The 19,276-nt window shown below is 51.0% G+C and overlaps 1 protein-coding gene across 5 annotated transcripts in view; it reads left to right on the forward strand.

Annotated features, from left to right (window-relative positions):
- Window positions 1-16,327, forward strand: part of NECTIN1 (nectin cell adhesion molecule 1) — a 155,624-nt gene extending 139,297 nt beyond the window's left edge. For 2 of the 5 annotated variants that reach the window (XM_042851884.2, XM_065570345.1), the window contains exon 10: window positions 12,216-16,327. Coding sequence is in view for 3 of the 5 variants with exons in the window: in XM_042851882.2 (XP_042707816.2) it covers window positions 12,216-12,434 (219 nt within the window). In the remaining 2 variants the exon portion in view is untranslated. The remainder of the gene's footprint in view (window positions 1-12,215) is intronic. The other 3 variants (XM_042851882.2, XM_065570342.1, XM_065570344.1) reach the window with 2 other exon arrangements.
- Window positions 16,328-19,276: the final 2,949 nt, after the last annotated feature.

The raw sequence follows: 19,276 nt of genomic DNA on the forward strand, positions 1-19,276 counted from the left end.
CGCCATCCAACGAGTGCTAAGGCCCAGGAGGGTCCAGCGTTTCAATTCAGCCATTAGACAGAGGAGCCTGAGACAGGATGTTTGGACTCCCTCACTGTCCAGATCCCTCGTCCCAGCTCTGCCCTGCCTCTCATCGTGAGCAGAGGGGCAGAACTTGGCCAGCCATGGTTTGGATTTGCAGAACCCCAAAGCAGTGTTGTTTGGATCTAGGTCCCAGTTCCTCTAGCTTAGTTCAGGAAACGGTCCTGGTCATCTCCAGCTGATGGTGACAATTTGAGGCAGGCAGTGGGGGAGGATGAGTCCCCAGGATCTCTCAGGTCCCCTTCACCTTTATCCCCATCCATGGTGGGTCACTCCATCTTTCCAGACAGCAGAGAAATCTGGAGACCACCAACTCCATGACTGGGACAAGCAGATCAAGAGCAATAGGGGGCACTTCCCCTTCCTTTCCTCCTCACAACTGCTGGAGGACTGAGCCCTGCTGGCCAGGGGGGCCTCAGAACCTGAACCCCACCCCAAAAAATCACCGCACTCTTCAGCCTGGAGCAGTGGGGTTAGTGGGTGGTGTGGGCAAAGCCAGTTTGGCTATGTAATGGCCGGAGCCATAGGAAGAGCTGGGAGGCAGCTGATAAATTAGCTAATTGGACTCATATAATAATGAGCTATTATCCATGTGGCTCGTTCAGGGCTGTGTGTGGCACAGATAACTCTTCGATATGCAAATGCCACTGACTGATGGGGAAGAGATGGGGAGCTGCTGGCAGGGAGGACTGAGACAGCCTGGCATACTTGGCGTCTAAGGCAAAGCTGCCAGGATAGCCAGTATCAAGGGATAGAGCAGCTCGGGAAGGTAACAAGGTGACCACAGGGTCCTCCTAAGGCAGACGGTAGGGCAGCGAGGGCAGCTCCCTGGAAGGGGCAAAGGGGCTGGGGCTGTGACAGCACAGAAGTGGAGCAGCTTGGACAGCTGGCATAGAGGGGCAGGGAAGCTAGCTGCACGGGGCTTTGGGGAGGAGAACCGCTAAGAACTGCAGGCCCCATTATTGGGATCCTTTATCACAGGGGGAGGGAGCTGACTGGCCAAAGCGACTGTCCATGTCCCACCAGGGATCTTGGGAATGGAGTGAACTTAACCCCCCCCCGCAGCTGCCCACCCTTGACTCCCTGGACCCGAGGCCCAGCCGTGAATCTCCACCTCCTGCTACCTTCAGCAGGATGGGAGTCTGGCTTAGAGCGTGGTCTAGCTGTGCCTCGGGTAACACCCCCTTCTTGGGCAGCCTCCACTTGCCAGCCCACTCCCTCCCTGCTGTGTAGGGTCAGGGGGCCCCCTAGCAACCGTGGGCCTCAGTGAGCCCCAGGGAGGTGCATCCATCTCCCATTCTCCTGACTCAGCGGCCAGCGTGGCCCTGTTGTCACAGCCCTGCAGGGAAGGGACAGGCCTGCTCTGCGGCGGGCACCCCTTGGCACTCAGCCTTGGCCGACGGAGCCTTTCAACCTTGCCAAACAGCTCGGAGACTGTTTATCAGGGGAAGGATGCCCCCGTGCCCCTCCTACCTGTGTGTCTCAGGTGACTGCCGCCTCCCCCTGCCCCTTCCTTCGCTGTGGCACCACTCAAAGGGGACAAGCTCAGGCCCCGGGAGGAGATGGAAAGTCCCAGCCTCCGAGCAGAAGGACCATGTCTCTGAGGCCCAAGGCAGCCAGGGAAGGGAGTGGGCTGCTGGTCTGAGCGACTGAAGGGCGCAGGCAGAGGCAGGGGGTGAGGCAGAGTCTGCCTGAGGGAAGCAAAGTGACAGCCCTGGTACTGCTTTAAATTTCCCTCCTCCTGCTGCAGCGAGGGAATGCACTGAACACAGGCCCCCCAAAAGCTCCTGTCTCTGTCCCACTACATGCAGGACACGTAGTGTCCTGGATGGAGCACACCCAGTGGGACAGGGGGCACTCGAAGGCTTTGAGACTGTAGTGGGGACTGCCTGGGGGGTGGGAAGGCACGAGAGGGCAGGAGCGGGGCGCGGGGGTAAGGGGAGGGGATGCACCCGGGGAAGGGGAAGAAGGTGGGGCAAGGTGAAGGACGTGAAGGAAGGGAAGTAGCTTTACAAAGGTCTGCTGGAAAATGCTACAAGGATTCGGACCCATTCCAGCCCTGGTATGTCTCAGCCCCCAGGCTGGTCCCCTGCTCCTGTCACTGCAGAACAGGACAGTCTGGGTCCCGCCAGAGACAGGAGCTTTTGGGGGGTGAGTCCCTGTGGGGAGAGGACAGTCTGGGGTAAGGGCATCCCAGGGACAGGAGCACCTGGAGTGAGAGTCCCCATGAGGAGGGGACACTCTGGGGTGAGGGTCTCTGCAGAGGCTGGAGTGACTGTGTGAGTGAGTCGGATGGGTCTGGTCTGCCTGCCACCCTCCCGTAGACCCCCTTGGTTCCCTGTGCTGGAAGGAGCCCTGTAGAGCCCCACAGTAGCTGGTAGGTAAGTGTCTGCCACTGGCCTTGCCCAGAGCGGACGGTAACCTCTCTCTCTTGCGGTGTCTCGCCCGTGTCCTGCATGCAGAATGAGGATCAAGGTCTTCGTAGACGTAACGAGCGAGAGCGGACAGTAAGTTTCTGGGTGTTTTTTTTTTATCCTGTTGGTTCCGCTGTTAGTTTAGCGCAGGCGGGCGGTGCTGAGTCATCAGCCACATATGCTGGGTGCCTCTATCCAACGGACAAGGAGAGCATGGGTCACGGCACAGCCAGCCATCCCACACAAACCAGGCCAATCTAGCCCTCCCCTCGGGGCAGGGTGGAGCGCCGATCCATGGGCCATTCACCTCAGCCTACCCACTGAGATGGAGAAGGAGGCTGATTAGTGCCACTGGAGCAATGGGCTTGTGACCACCCACCCTCTGGGCTGAGACCAGCCAACTCATCTCATGCAGGGCACCAGACAGCCTTCCCTACCAACCCAGGCTGGATTCTAGACGGCCGGCCGGAAGGCTTCGTGTCCCAGCCCAGGCCCCTCAGTTACCATTACTGGGATGGAAGGTGGACTGGGCCTCTTGAATCCAGTCCTGCCCTGGTGCTGTAGGGATAGATTGGGTCCCAGCACCCACCCAGGCTGACAAGCAGAGGGCTCCACCACCCAGGATTTCTTAGGAGCTGGCACCAACAGGCAACAGAGACGGTGCCTTTAATCAGAACCAGCCTCCCTCGCTGTGACACGTTCCCCGCTGGGCCGTTGGTAGTGGCAGAGATCTGGGCATGATATGCTCTAGGCTGGCCCAGGAATATTGCATGTCTCTCCCCCTTTAAGGTGCCCCACCCCGTATCCCTCTCCCACGTGCCCCACATTGGGTCCTGCGTTCCCTCCTTGTGGTGCGCCACCCCAGACCCTGCTTCCCTCCGACACACTCGGCACTGTCACTGGCACACTGCACATCGTGTAGGCTCACCAGGATCCCTGTGACCCACTGGGCTTCACATCTCTGACGTGCTCCTCACCAGGCTGGGGTTCACACTTTGACACAGACCCCCATGGAGACGTGAGTCTCGGCCCCCTCAGGTCACCTCCAGGTAGAGCCATGTCTTTGTGCCAGGCGGCTGGCCTGAGTGTATTCCTCCCTGCTGGCTCCTAGATCCCACAGTGGCATGCCCTGTGGGACATGGCATCTCATTCCAGCGTGCCCTTTGTCAGCCATTCCTACAGCACCTGATCCAAACCTATTCTTCCTACAGGCTCGAGAGCCCTATTGGAGGCGCAGGCGAGATCCATGCGGCATAATCCAGGGGGGCCAAACCCATCCCTGGCGAAATGAGCAGAGCTGAATTTCCACCCTCTGATACTATCCACCCTTTGCAGCTTCCGAAAGGCAGCTGCAGGCTAAGCGTCATTTCCCCTTCATGAGGGGCTGGCAGGCAGAGGGGAAACAAGCGAGAGATTCCACTGTGGACCCCTGCCCTCCTTCCCCTCTGCTCCCACCCCGAGCTCCTAACTCTGACCCCCTTGCACAGCCTCGCACGTTATAGTTACACTGAGCAGGGAGCCCAGGAAAAGGTGAGAGGTTTGAAAGCAGAGATCTACCCACCCTTTATCCCCTCCTTTCGCAAAGGATTCTTGCGCTGCAACGGGAGGCTGTTCTCGGAGCTATAAAGAAGGGGAGCGTTCTCTAATCCATCTTGGGAGGTCTTGCCTTTTCTTCCCGGGGTGGGGGATTTTCTTGCCAGCGCAAGGACAGTAATCCGCCAAATCCAAATTTGGAAAGCCTCCTGGTTTCTCTGAAGGAAAAATAAAGCCGGTCATATGGTGCTTTGAAAGTGTAATCTCACCGCAGCAAAATCTCCCCACTCAGACACAGCGTGGGCTGGGGTTCACTTTTGATGCTTTTATTAAAAAAAAAAAAATCTTCACCTTGAGAATTTCCCATCTCGTCCCTGTTATGTGGACGGCTCAGATCACGAGACAGATTCCAAGACCCCAACGTGACAGGAGGAAATGAAACCAGGAGGCAGACTCCCAGGCCTGCTGTCCAAGTACCAGCAGACCCAGAGACAGGCCAGAACCAGAACCTCAGATGTGAACCCCTTCGTGGTTAAAGGGGTTGGATTTGAATCCACAAATCCAGGCTGCACCCAAGAACAGTAGAAGCCAGTTTTCCAGTTCCATTTTAATAATACCTAGCTTTGATGGTGCTTTTCATCCATAGATCTCAAAGTGCTCTACCAATTACATTATTCCTATTTTACAGGTGGGGAAACTGAGGAATGGAGAGGCACAGTAACTTGCCCAAGGTCACCCAGCAGGCCAGTGGCAGAGTTAGGAATAGACCCTCCTGGGTCTCCTGAGTCCCCGCCCACTGCACTAGCCACTACTGCTGTTTGGATGCATCCAAATGGATCATGATACTTCAGCACCATCAACCCCTGAACCCTTGCCCCTATTCAGCGCAGGCCTTTCATTTCCATCCCCGAATTCCCTGCGCTTGGCATCCTTTGGGGCTCAGAAATGATGAACACCAGAAATCCAAACTCTCAGCAGTGACAGTGATCTTGGGCAAGTGACTTAGGCCTAGATTTTTGAAGGTAATTAGTTGCCTAACTCCCACTGCAATCTGGGCCTCATTCCCCACCTTTCGAGTGGGGTTAATAGCCCTGCCCCGACGCCCAATCCATTAGGGCACGTGAGGCAGTCAGATACTGCAGCAATGGGGCCAGATGAATAGCTATGCTAGACTTAGGGCTGGTCTACACTGAAAACTGACATTGGCCTAGCTTTGTCGCTCAGGGGTGTGAAAAATCCACACGCACACCCCAAGACGGAGCTATGCTGACCCCCCCCGGTGTAGACAGTGCTCAGTGAAGGGAAGAATTCTTCTATCCACCTAGCTACCACCTCTTGGGGAGGTGGATTACCTACACGGACGGGAGAACCCCTCCCATCTCTGTACCGAGGGGCTACCCTGAAGCGCTCCGGCAGCAGAACTGCAGCTGTAGCATTTTAAGTGGAGACCAAGCCTCGGCAAGGAATCCTGCAGCGCTGAGCTTCCAGCGTGAATAATTTGTGTGCTCCTCATTGCCCCTCCTAACCAAACCTCAGATCCACCCTCTGGGTCTGAATCCAAGAGCCCAAAGAGAATCAATTGCTCATGAGAACCCAGTTCTCTTGGTCCCAGCCCCTCTCCCTGCTCCTTGCAGCTATTACTCACTATATACCCGGTGTGGTGAGCAATCAAGGAGCTCTGTGATAGATAAGGTGTCAAACGAGCAGCAGTGCTGTGAGAATTAGCTAAAGTCTGTGCAGCACGTTGAAGATGAAAAGAGCTCTAAAAGTGCTGAGGAATCAGTTTATAAACACAGTGGGGAAACTGATGCAAGACGCCAGTATTTTGGCAACTGCTTGAGTCTAATATCTGTTTCCCAGTGCTATGGGGATCGCCCAACCGGTCAGTAATTCCCATTGGTAAGGATGCAACATGGTGTATATCGCTAGCATCCCTTGCTAGTGGCTGGTCCCCTAGAGGATAATCACCTCTTCCTGCTATTGGTTAGTAGAGTTGTTGCTTCAGTTTCAGTAGTCTGTAGATCCTGGGGTTCAAATCCCGTTCGTGGCTTGTGAGGATATTGTTAGAAAAGTAGACTTGAACTCTAGCTAACCTCACATGGTCCAGAGTAGCTGCCTGTAAAGGGAAAACAACTAGTATGCTAACAAAGGATAATTTATTGCATCTGTCCCTTCCTCTAGCCATGGCTGGCCCAATAGAGGATAATAGCCTATGGCTAATGCAGCTATTCCATTAGCTCAAATGGTAGCTAGCCGTGTAGAAGGTCCTGTGTTCAAATCCCACTGCAGGGGAGTGATAATGTTTTGGGTATGGCCAGATGGCACAGAGCCCTCTCCAGATATTCCCCACTTGTCATCCTGTCTTTCCTGCTTCTGATTTTCATGGAAATGAAGTTAACCAAACCTCAAGATCTTGGCCAATATCTTTCCCCCTCCCATCCCCTCCTTCGTCCGGGTTAGAATTCATTCCTGGCAAGGGATGAACAGATTTATTGGTGATTACCAGGTCACAAGGGAAAAACAATTCACAGCACTAATAACTATGCTTAAGGAGTGACTTTCAGATGTGAGAAGAGCTCCAAGGGGGGGGGAGGGGAGGGATGATGGAACTAGAGTGACTGAGAAACTGAATTAGAACATGTTAATCAAACAAAGGCAGTTTAATACTAATCTGCCGGGCTGTTTGAAATGGATGGCTTTTTGACACCCTACTTAATCAGTTTCTTTAAAATGATTTAAAATAAATATCCCAGCTAACATAAGCGTTATATGGAATTGCATCAGAGGTGAAGGCGGGGAGAGCAGACACAAGAGGTGGGGGAAAAATTCGTGTAGCAGCTAAATTTAATTAGCCATAATTTCATTTCAAACTTTGTTGGAGGTAAATAAGGTTGCAGAAATGTCACAGAGGGACAAGGGAGAGATTCGCAGGGCACTGGCTGTCAGAGCTGGTAATAAACACAGGATGTGTGCAATCCCCTTCCCTCCTGCTACTTGAAAGTGAGCAAAGTGGCGAGCAGTCTTGGCTTCTGAATTCTCAGGCTTAAGGAAGGTGTGAGGGCCCAGGGAATGCTTTTTTCTCCCCTAAGCTCCAAAATCTGGTCTGCCTTGCTGTGGTCACACAGTGCTACCAAGGCAGGATGGCAGTGTTCTTGCACCCACCTTGCTCAGGTGGAAAAGCGGCCACAAGGTGGCTGATCGTCTGTTGCCCTGTGCCTTGGGTGATCACCTACACCTGTGCACAGTGCACTGGTGCAACAGCACACAATGCTGCCTCAGTGCCTATGCCACCACGTGCAATGCACGGCTCAGCCTGGGAGTGCCTTACATCAGGATAAATGGCAATGCAAGCTGCAGGGCAATGGCAAATTGGGCCCAATGAGCTTGGCAGTGGAGGAGCAAGCCCTGTAACTTGGCCATCTCTTGCAGCTCTATTGGGTATTGGTATTTCTAGTGATGGGCAATAGGCAGCACATTTCAATCTGCAGTGGGAAGCCCCCAGTTTTCATGGGTCCTTGAGGGGTTGATTTAGGCCCAGCTCCATGGTTTTCCAATGGTCTTTGCAGCAGATCCATAAAGATTTCTCACTATAACTCAGGGCCCTAGCCCTGGGGTATGTCTCAGGATCCCTGCTCTGGGCTACATCATAATAGCTTTGCTGTCATTGTACTAGCCACTTGGGTGTCCGTGGACTAGCCAATTACTGAGGCCTCAGCATTGGCCTCTCAGCATGGTTCAGGGTCCCTAAATCAGACCCTCATTGTTCCTTGGGATCCTTCCCCAGGTTATCAGCGTTTTGGGGTGTATCCCCATCAGCTCCCCTGTGTTTCTCCGGGCGCAATGCTCAGCTGTGTTGTGTTCCAGTGTCTTCCTGCATCCCTAGCTCAGCTCCAGCCACCACCAGGCCATAAGACCCAGTTAAGGAAGCACGTTTCTAATGTCTCTGTGCTGTGCGAGGGTAAGCCACTCCTTTGCACTATGCCTGTCACCCCGCATGCTAATGAATCCCTTTGTAGGCCCAGTTCTGACATACCCATTTGCACCCTACTCTGGCACAAACGCCTGTGCCACACGGGATGCACAACTCCGGCTGGGATTAATATTATAGACCTCCTTGCCCATAGTTCCAGGGTTGTGCCCGCCACGGCACATCTGCCCACGCACTGGGTGGTGGCGTCCCTTGCTACAAACATCCCCAGTCTGGTAAGGTGGGCAAACCCTGACCACTTCTTGGCCGGGAAGGGGTTAAAATCCTTGCTCAGATAGGGATTTCTGCCTCTGCAAGCGGACTGGCTCAGCTGGCAGGCATGGAAGCAAGTGCCTTCCAGGTGAGGCTGATCAAGGGTTCTCAGCAGCAAGTGCAGGGACTGATTAATGACCCTGGCTCTAAAGAGGGAGGAGGAAAGGCCTGCCTCCCCTTTACATGGTGGGAGGTGGATAGGTTGGGTTCAGAGTCTTGAGCAGTTAGAGGTAGGCAGGGAGCTAGCTTGAGATAGGAGCATGTTCTGTAGAAGCAGAAGAATTGCTTATCTGATCAGCAATAGTTCTCCCCTGGCAGCTGTTCTCAGTCCCTGCTGTGTGATTGCTTGAGATGTGTGTGCTAATAGCACCCTTTATGCAAGGACCTGCTGCACTCCTGTGTTTGCCCTTGTGGTACAGATACTGACCCCTGGGCTGGGTGTGACTGTTCCTGTCCTATAGGCCTGGGCTTTGGGTTCCAGTCTTTTAATATTTACTGACACCGCCACAGAAAGGGCACCGAAACAGCTGTGTGGCTGACTGCCAGACCACGTGGGGCTTCAGGGGGCCAACTGAAGCTCAGGGGGACTTTGTGTGGCAAACCTTAATGGACTTGTAGCAATTAAGGCTTGATTATGATCCTATCCATCTCCTGCCTAACAGAGGATCATTCCCTACAGCGCCTTCCCTGGTGCTTTAAATGTCTCAAGCAACAGGGTTCCTCCCCTTCTCCTGGGGAGACCATTGCACAGGCTGAGTGGTTTTCCTGATGTTCAGCATAATCTTCCATCCCTTAATTGCAACCCATTACTCCCAGAAGCCGCCCACCCCTTTCCTGCCACTCCCTGGCCCCTGAAATTGCTTGGAGAACATGCAGCTCTCCAGGTTGTTTGCTGCCTCGCACATTAGTTCAGCTTTGTAGAGCCATCAATAAATCATTAACGACATTTTGTTTTCTGGATATATATTATTTTTTTAAAGCAGCCTGGTGAAATATTTATCCGGGAGCTGGCAGAGAGAGGGCTGAGAGGTTCTTTCTGTTCCTTCAGGCTTTTCTTCTTGAGGATCCAAATCCTAGCACTGAATGGCGCCATTTTGGGGATTTCCACCCTGTGGCAAGGGATGGGGCCAAGACAAAGTTGCATTTCAGCCAGGCCAAAAGCAAAGCCCATGCATAAAAAATGATTGCAGGCTGCTCTCTTCCTGGAGAGGAGAATGTTCCTTTAATCTAGGATGCTGCATTGTTTCATGGGAGTGTTGTGTTCTGGTTGCCATGGGTTATAGATGCTACTGGTTCACCAGACAGGCAGAGGATTGTCCAAAAGATAATTCAGGATGCTTGAAAACCCAAAGGATCACAATTGGCAGGCTGGCCTGGGTTGCTTCCTTGACCCCTTCCTGCCCGGAGCAGCTCAGCATAAAGCAAGGTGGAAAAACCATTGGAGATAATCTGCCAATAGTGTAGGCAGCATTGATCTCTCTTCCCCTCTCCTTCCCTTGTCCTGATTTCCCCTGCCTAAACTGAGATGAACTGGGGAAAAGGGAGGAGGATGAGCCAGAGTTTGCATGAATGGGTGTGTGATGTGCATGCACCTTGGCTACGGCCAGTGAACGGCTCCCTGTCTGGTGCTGCCGATAACTGCATCCATTTTGCAACCGTTTTAAAAGAACATAGGCCAGGGTGCTCAATATTTGATCAGCCTTTGTAGTATCAGAACCACGCAGGGACCCTCCCCCAGCAGATAATGCTCTGTTGTAGTCCAAACCTCAATAGAATGGAGAACAATGAATTTGGATAAAAGAGGCTTCAGGGAAGTAAAGGGCTCGACTCTATATCTAATTTGTGTTGTAGTAGCACCGGGGGCCCCAATCAAGGAGCAGGGCCCCATTGCACTAAGCACTGGACCCACAAGACAACCCCTGCCCCTATGAGGGTGTGGAACAACAGAGATTTGGATGGGTCAAGATTTGAGGGTGTTATTTTTAAATGCAGGGCGGTGTCTCTGAGAGAAAGAAAGCCCTCGTTTTTGGTGTGTGACACATCAAAGCTGGCCCACTCACTCCCTTGAATGCCTTTCAGCAAATCAGTTAGCCAGGAAGAACACCACCCCGAGGGAGCTAGCCCTTGGATGGAAAACCAAAGCAGGAGTAGGGCCTCTTGAGCCCCAAATGTAGCAGATAAGCCAGTCTTTGCCTAATAGGAAAAAGAGCTGTCAGGTGTCCTTTTAAATGTACTGAGACCAAAGAACAGGAAGCAGGAGCTGAAGGCAATTGACGTACCCACATCGTTGTAATGGTGCCTGGGATGCAAAGAGATGTCCCCACTAGATGCTTCACCAAGATCAGCTTGCAGGGTTTCAAAACAATAGAGAAATGTGTGGGCAGGAAGGAATCATTCCAATCCACTGCCACCCCTAAGGGAGGGCGTGTGAAGACTTTGCATTTCCCTGGGGCACTGAACAGGCTGGTTCTGTTCCCCCCCCCACACACACACACACACGAGCAGAGGGGAGGGAGCTGAGCATTAGCGGATGTTCTTTCCAATCATCCCTTTTGTTTCGCAGAAAACCCAGCAAAGAAAGATCTTGGTGATTTTGCACTAGAACAAGTGACATTTGATTGTCATTTGTTATTAACAACTGGGCAAAGCAATCACAACAAAAACTCAAGCACCTTGGAATTCAAAGCGTTTGCATTTTGTTCAGGGCTTGCAGAAAAGAACCAGATTTCGCAAAATATCTGAGCAGCACTGCATTCTTCTCCCTTCCTCCCTCCCTCTGCCCCGGGAAGAAATGAACCATTTTATGGAGGAAAGATTGGGTCTGTTTTCCCACTTTGAAAGAAATGGTCTTGTGTCCGAGCCAAATCCATGATATTTTTCCAAATTGGACATTTCAGTTCTCAACACTGTAGCCCCAACCCTGCAAACCTGACATACACAATTAGTGTTACTCACGTGAGTAGTCCCAGTGATTTCAATGGAACTGCTCCAGTGCATAAAGTTAAGCACGTGCATAAGGATATGCAGGTTTATTTGGACAATAAACCATTTCACTCTCCAAGGCCTGATCCTGCAAACACACTTTACAAAGGAACATAGACATAACCAGACTGGATTAGATTCCAGATCCATCTAGTGCAGTATCCAGTCTCTGACGGTAACTAGCACCAGAGGAAGGTGTATAAGAATCCTGCATTAGGTAGATCTGAGACAATCTGTCCCGCACACGAGGGCTTCTCCTAAATCCTTATAGGAGTAGATTGGTTTAAGCTCTGAAGCATGAGATCTAATATTGGTCCCAAAATGTTTGTTAGCATTTAACTGTTTTAATTCTGGCTATTCTTGTTGTCTGTATAAATGTACGCTCCTTTTTTCAGTGTGGCTAAGCTCAAGACCTCAATGACATCCAGTGGCAGGGTGTGTCAGTCTGATTATGCACTGCATGAAAAAGGAGTTCCTTTGATCTGTTTTGAATTTTGCCACCTTTTAATTTCATTGACCGTCCCTGGTTTTTGTGTCATGAGACAGGGAGGACAGAAGCTCCCCATCTCCCTTCTCTACACCTGTCTCTATTATCTATGCTTTTATCATGCCCCTTCTTATGCGTTTCCTTCCTAAGGTAAATATTACACATGTGAATCATCCCATTGAAACTCACCTGTGTAAAATTAAGCCCTTGGGAAAGGATTTGCAGGACTGGGAACAAAGTATGCAAATTTTCATGGGGAAAATGGGCATATTTGGGGGTGAGGCAGAAATTTCTCAGTGCCAAAACGGCCCAGGTTGAAATGTGAAGTTTGTTTTTTGCAAAAAAACCCAACAGAGCTCCATTATTTCCCCTGCCGCTATTCATTATTTGAGGGTATCTCACAGGGAGTTAGATAGCACTGCCTGTTACTGCATTTTAGCTGCATGATTCTATTCACTGACTTTGTCTCTTCTCCCAGAACTTTGGAAAGTGTCACTCAGAGATACCGGATGCGAGTGATCACCTGACCTGCTGTTGCTCACCTGAAGATCAATATCTGGAGAAAATACCCCGTGTCTATAACCCCTTATCATACCTCCCAGAAGATCTGTATCCTCACCGTGCTGATGTCTCCTTTTGCTGCCCGCCACCAGGTTCCCGGGCACCATACATCTGTCCTAAGGAACAGTATGTTTAAAACAACAGCACACAGTCAAGCAAAAGCAAAGAAGCCAATTCTTCACATCTCCTGACCTTTCACGTATTAACCAAGGCCTTTGATTTCTCCCCAGCCACTGAGAATTTTTGTTTGGGTTTTCCTGTTTTTAAATTTTGGTGCAATTGTAATTGACATGATTAGGTTAAGTATCTGCCTGCTCATTAGTGCTCAAGGGAACTCTCTACCTTCTTCTATGTGTCATACACTGACGTTTTCCCCTTGTTTGCATCTTTTTTTTTTCTCTAATTTTGGCCCCATCACTCTCCAGTAGCGAGCTGGCTATGTGCATGCGCGTGTGTGTCAGTGGACGGCTGGGTGGGTGCACCACTGCCCTCTGTTGGATGGAATGTCCCACACCCACTCAAGTGTCTGTGTTCCCTAGTGTCAATTTTTACACCATTTACACAAGAGGATCCTGGAGCGGATTCCTTCACAAACCTTGTTACACCGTGTCTAAAATTCCCAACTCTACTTTACTTCCAAACAAAATGATCTCTGTACTACTTTGAAACTTCCCAGCCAGGGCCCGGGTCTGCGTCTGCAACTCTCTTGTTTGAAAATACCGTTTGGGACCGGGAGCCCTATTCAAAGAGCCAAACGGTAAAGATTTCTGAACCAAATGTAATGATGTGACATTTGCAATGAAAGAGGCTCAGAACCAGCCCCAGAGCAGAAGAGATTTTTTTTTTTTTGCCCCGCTCCCAACTTCTTGCATTGACTCTTCCCAACCCAGAGGGTGTGGGAACTGAATTTGGGCACAGGAAAGACAATGGATTCTGGAACATCTTCCTAGAACTTTCTATCATATAACCTGAAACCAAAAGAAAAATAAATCTCTAATTAGGAAAAATATGGAGATATACACGCCATCATTTTCTTTTCCAAAAGTCTAAAGCTCACCCCAGGTCCGTCTGTGCACCTGTTGATTGGAATTTTAAAGTGAACTCAGGCAGAATACAGAAAACAAATCAGAATTTCAGGTAATCTTCTTGCTCTTAATGAAGGATAAAAGCCAACACAGAATCTGGCCTTTTAACTTTTTTTAAATCGTCTTAGTTTTGGACTGTGAATTTTTTGATATTTGGAGTGTGTGCGTGTGTATGTATATGAAAGTGTAAGTTCCTGCAACCACCAAGTGTTTTAAATAAGAGAATTCATCTCCACGTCACCTCCTTGTTCACTTGTATTAGAAAAAAAGAAAAGAAGAAGAGGAACAAGAGGAAAAAAAGTCTTGGAGAATAGTTGGCTTCAGGGATATTTCTAACCTTTTCCACCCAGGTACAGCATGGGAGAGACAAAGAATGGACAGTTATGCACAAGGGGACGTGTCTTCAGTTAACAGACTCTTATTTTTCTTAATTTTGGGGTGTCTCTTTTGCATCCTGGAGACATACACAACCTCGCACTGCTGATCCACAAGGACATGTGAGCCAGGCGCCCCCAGCTATCTGCCTGGTTCTCCAACACCAAACCAGTATCCAATGCTCCTTGCACAAATGCAAAGGAAACCACCACAGTATTAAAGATGCCCCATGGGGGGAATAATACATCAGATGCTGTCAGCCCAGCTCCTGCCTTCGCAAACAGACTGGGTCACTTTTATTTTTGTATGTTTGGTTCTAAAAGCGAAGGTCGCTCTATGTACTTTCTTTGCTCCCACCCCAGAGGTTTGTCTCTGAGCTCATCCTGCTTGTCCCCCAACTCCCTGACTTACACAGAAGCACGGCTGTGTCCACACTACCTCATATATTTCCTGCAGGCTAAAATATGTAGATATCAAGAGAGAAAGAGAGAGACTGCTTCCATTAGGAAATAACGTGCCATGAAGGAACCAGGCTCCGCCCACGCCTCCTGGGACTTCCCCCAAAACCTGGCTCTACCCTTTCCTTGTGCGCAGCGCCACATCCTGTTTTGGGAAAACAGCATGGCCGCCTGTAGCGATGACATCATTCCCCCCTGCAGAGGAAAATGGATGAGCCGGTTGGGGTTGGGGTGGGTTCTGTCGGACTGAATGGCTCTGTTGCTTTGTGCTGACCAGGTTGGCAGCCTCTAGAGATCAGGGAAGGGGGCACCGGCTCTTCCTGGTCTACGGCCATCCCAAAGTGTGCACGCCCCCTAGCTGGCACGCGGAGCAGGTGGGGCAGCCCATGGTAGCACCTAGCTCATGGAAGGGCCAATGGGCCCCCTAATCACAGACACAGGGTCTTGAAATCCTTTCCCTTTCATCTTTGCTGGTTTGGATCCTTTGGTACTGTTAGGGTTCACGCTTCATTGATCGGCCTCCTCTGCCCAGAGAACTGGCCAATTCACTTCCCTTCACAAACGAGCTCAAGTGCCACCTGTCTCCACTCAAATGCTAGACCTCTCTCTCTCTCTCTCTTGCTCTTTCCTCTTAACGTGCCACGGAGCCGGGTTTGCTCTGAACTAGACCTACTGCCATCACTGGCCAGTTCCCTGCCAATGGGAATGTATTTTGGCCTCCTCTACCAATCAGCCTTTAGTCCATCCTTTAGAGAAGGAGATGTGGTGGTGGAAAACCCCTGGGGTCTTTGCATCCTGCAGAGAGATGCAATCTTGCACCGCTGAGCCACGAGAACACATGGGCAAGGGCCATTCCCTCCGGCTCCCTTCCTAAAAGAAAGGGGATGTCTCCAGGCTAGCAGGAATTAAAGTGGGTCTGATTGGAAGCCTGTTTCCACATTCACCCCAGATCTGGGCACATATATGAGAGGCAGAACAAAAGCAACATGATCAGCTCTTGAGGTGCATAAGGATCATGTCAGATGAAAGGACTGTATGCGGGAGGGGAGAGGGGGCAGAGGACATCTCTGTAGCTAGACATCTCTTCTGCAGTCTTTGGGGGAGGACGGTACTACGATGGGTGAGGGGACGACATGTAGGCAGACCGCAGTGTCACATGGCAATGCAAAGGAAGTCCAGTTGCCTTGGACAAATTTGAATTCGAGCTGTCCACATAGAAAAGACACAGAAATCTTTGCTTTTCAGCAAAGCGAAAGGATTTCTATCCTCCCCAGAAAGAAAGAGCGAGACAGAAATTCAGCCTCTGAAACCAGCTGCCTGATTTTTCCAGTGCATGTTTTAAACTTAGGAACATTTGATCTCTCTCTGCCTTTTTTACCTTCTCCCCTATTCTTGACACACAAAACAAAGGAGGACCTTCTGTCTGTGCTGCAGCAGAAGGTCTGGTGGTATTGCCAGATTCCTTCACGGCCCCCACGTGGAGATGGGTAAAACCTTTCGGGAGATGGAGAGGGAGGTTGGGTTGATCGGGTTTTGGTTCTACAAAGCCGAATCCAGGGATGGTTCTGATCCAGGCCCTCATTTCGCTCCTCTGTATTCATGGGTTCAAATAAATTGTCCCATAGATCTTCTAGCTTCCCCAACCCCATAGCAAAGGGATCACACTACTTTTCCCCCCGCGCCCAAGTCTTGACCTTCCAGAGGTAGCGGTCCAGCCTCAGCAATGTCAGACAGGGGTGTCTCCATCCAGCTAGGATAAGCCCACACCTTGGCATAGGCTGCATAGACAAAGGACCTGCTCCTGCAACAGTGCCGTCCTTAGTGGGGGAGGTAAAGGATGGTTGCTTGGATTGAACAGGAAAGGTGGCTGAATGTGAATACACAGCGAGGGAGGCGGCAGCCCCCATGTCCCAGCGACAGGCGGGTGGGTGGGTGGATGATTTCGGTGTTTTATTTCCGTGTCTTACCTCGTGCGAGACTAGAAGCCGTGTCTCCTGTCCAGTTGGGGGTGAAATGCCCTACCTGCTGCGGTGATGGCTGATGGTTGATGGAGCTGTTCTGAAGGACAAGACTGACCACAGAGCTTAAATAAAAGTGATGTAAGAGTTAAAGCAGTTTCCCTGGTCTCTTTGCTATGAAACTAGTGTTGGGCGCTTGGTCTCGGCCCTCCGACCACACCTCGTTCACTGCACAATTAAGCTTTCCACTTTATCCCTTCCCCGCCTCTACACACACACATACCCTGTCAGGGCTGATTCCCCATTCTGTCACTTCGAGTGCAGAGGTGGGGGCCCGCAAGGATTCTAAAAATTAATACTGGCCACTCCAGGCTTGTATTAAACTCCCAAGGTTACAGCTTTTCTCTGACCTTGGCTTGGTAAATGTTGCCAACCAGGGCCGGCTCCAGGGTTTTGGCCCGCCCCAAGCAGCCAAAAAAAAAGAAAAAAAAAAAAGCCGCGATCGCGATCTGCGGTGGCAATTTGGCGGGAGGTCTTTTGCTCCCAGCGGGAGTGAGGGACCGTCCGCTGAATTGCCGCCGAATACCGGGACGTGCCGCCCCCCTCTGGAGCAGCCGCCCCAAGCACCTGCTTGTTAGGCTGGTGCCTGCAGCCGGCCCGGCTGCCAACACCCAAATGCAAAAACCCCTTGGACCCAGAAAGGAGCACTTGGGAATTCCTCCCTGTGGGGTACCCTCAAGCCCTTTCACCCCCCTCCCCCCCGGGGAAGAGCTGAGAAGAAAACAAAGGAAATTAGCTGTTGCCACCAGCTAATCAAACAGCATAGGCACAAACCTCTTAGGACACAACAATCCAAATCCTGTTCTTAAAACAGCTAAATTTTTATTAAAAACAAAAAGACAGAAAATACATCTGGAACTTAGGCTTTTGCTAGATTTTAAAAGAGCAATTCCAAAAATTAAGCACCCAAACTAGCTTCTGGGGGTTCAGCTTAAAGGTTACAAGCAAACAAAAGCATCTGGGGTTAGCACAGAAGAGTCCACAAGCCTTAAAAAATAAATAGAAATAAACCTAAACGCGTCATCTTAAACATTCCTGATTTACTTCCATTACACAGCATTCCTGCTGCCCCGTCTCTTCAGCCCCGAGAGAGCAACCACAGACACAAACAGAAAGCTTCCTTTTATTTTAAAAAGTTCTAGGCTTCCCATTGGCTCTTTTGGTCAGGTGCCGCTTTTCTTTACCTGGGGGACTTTTTTAACCCTTTACAGGTAAAGCAAGCAGAGAACAGCTACCCAGAGGGATTTTACAGGTAACTGGCTGGCTGGGTGTCCCTCAAAGGGACCTACCCCACCCCTTTATTTATCACACACCCACACAGGTCTCTGTCCAGGACTGGGAACGGTTATGTTCATGTCCCCTCTGGGAGGAGGACGTGGTGAGAAGGTGCCACCTCCATCCCATATGTCTTCCCTGTGTCTCTTTCTTTGTGGGAGCCTCCCTCAAGGTCTCCTTGCCTTCCTCTGAGCTGGCGTCTGCTCAGCAACGGGCTAACTGAAAGGTCCACCAGGTTCACCACATTGTACCCCAGGCTTTTTTGGGAGTCCCTGGGGGAGGAGGACTGGTATCGCCTGCACCAGGGACCAAATAGGTGCACTGGGTGGGCCAGTGGGTGCGTGGCTTTGTTCCCCGAAGCAGGGCTATTTGGGATGATGAATGTAGCACCCCTGGCTCTGCTTCATGGTGGTGCTTGACAGCCGCTGTCTGGTTCTGACATGCTGCCTGGAGAACATTGGGAGAAGGCTGGTGCCCCTAGCCATAAGGCGGAGAGAGGGGAGACTGCTCCATCTCTGCTCCTGTTTCATTACATGCATCATGGCGGAGGGAGCAGAAAAGCACGGACTTCCAGGATCCATTCTCTTACCAGAGACGTGACCACTCCAAACGTCCCCTGGCACTGCCATGAGCACATGACCTGCACCAGCTGGTGGGGCACTTTCCCTGATTAATATGAAACTAGCAACTGCCTGATTTGCATGGGGAACTGGCAGCATAGTAGAATTCCCCATTAAAAAGAAAGCAAGCAAGAAAGAACCCAATGGAGGGAGGACAAAGGTGGGGGGAAGACACGGTTCCGGATATTTTCCTTTGAAGTCCAATATCTGGTTACAGTAACCCTGTGGATGGGATAAAATGAGCTCCTGAATGTGGTGGGCCCATTGCCCACAGTCAGGTTAAATTCCTCCGATGGCCAGCCTTCAGGGACATTGCAATAACTCACGCCAGTAACCGGTCCCTTTGCAAATTTGCAACACCGCAGCTTGTCCGATTCCTTTCCAGGACATGTAGCCAAGTCTCATCCCCTTTGTTCCCTGTCCTTGGGACGCAGCACGAGTTAGGGTGGCGTGGTAACAGCCCTGCTCTTGTACAAACAGGAACGAACTCAGGGAAGTCCTATGGCTGGTGTTATGCAGGAGGACGAAGCAGATGACCACACTGGTCTTTTGGGACTTTATAACCTATAAATCCAGGAGTGGAAATGCAGAGCAAGTTGAATGGCCGTTCAGCCAAACCCTCTTTTCATAGCTGCAGGGGGGGTGGCTGTGCCCAGACGGGGACTGCATGCTCTGCTCTTCTGCGTGGAGTTCTGTGTCTTTCTGGGAGTGGGTAAAGGTGTACCACGCCTGTGAGCAGCAGAGTGTCTGCCCTGCTCTGATCAGAGTCTGGACTCCATCCAGCATGTGTAAACTTCTCCCTACATGGGGACTGGCTTTATCGCTCATTCAGATGACACCTGAGATTGCAACCTTGTGCATGGTATCCCACTTCCTTCACCCCCTTCCCTTCATCCTCCTACCATATCCCCAGATTGTGAGCAACGGGGTACAGGGGGTGCCCCTGTTTTGCTTGTTTGTGTAGTGACTCCCAGATTCACAAATTCCAAGGCCGGAAAGGACCATTGCAATCATCTAGTCTGACCCCCCGCATGACACAGGCCATAGGACTTCCCCAGCTAGCTGGCACAACAGAGGTCTGATCTTTAACGGGGGGCCCTTGGGCACTAGTGTAATGTAAATTAGTTACAGTAATAACCGCAACCAA

This window comes from Chrysemys picta, chromosome 16, assembly GCF_011386835.1.
Source record: "Chrysemys picta bellii isolate R12L10 chromosome 16, ASM1138683v2, whole genome shotgun sequence".
NCBI classification, from domain to species: domain Eukaryota; kingdom Metazoa; phylum Chordata; order Testudines; family Emydidae; genus Chrysemys; species Chrysemys picta.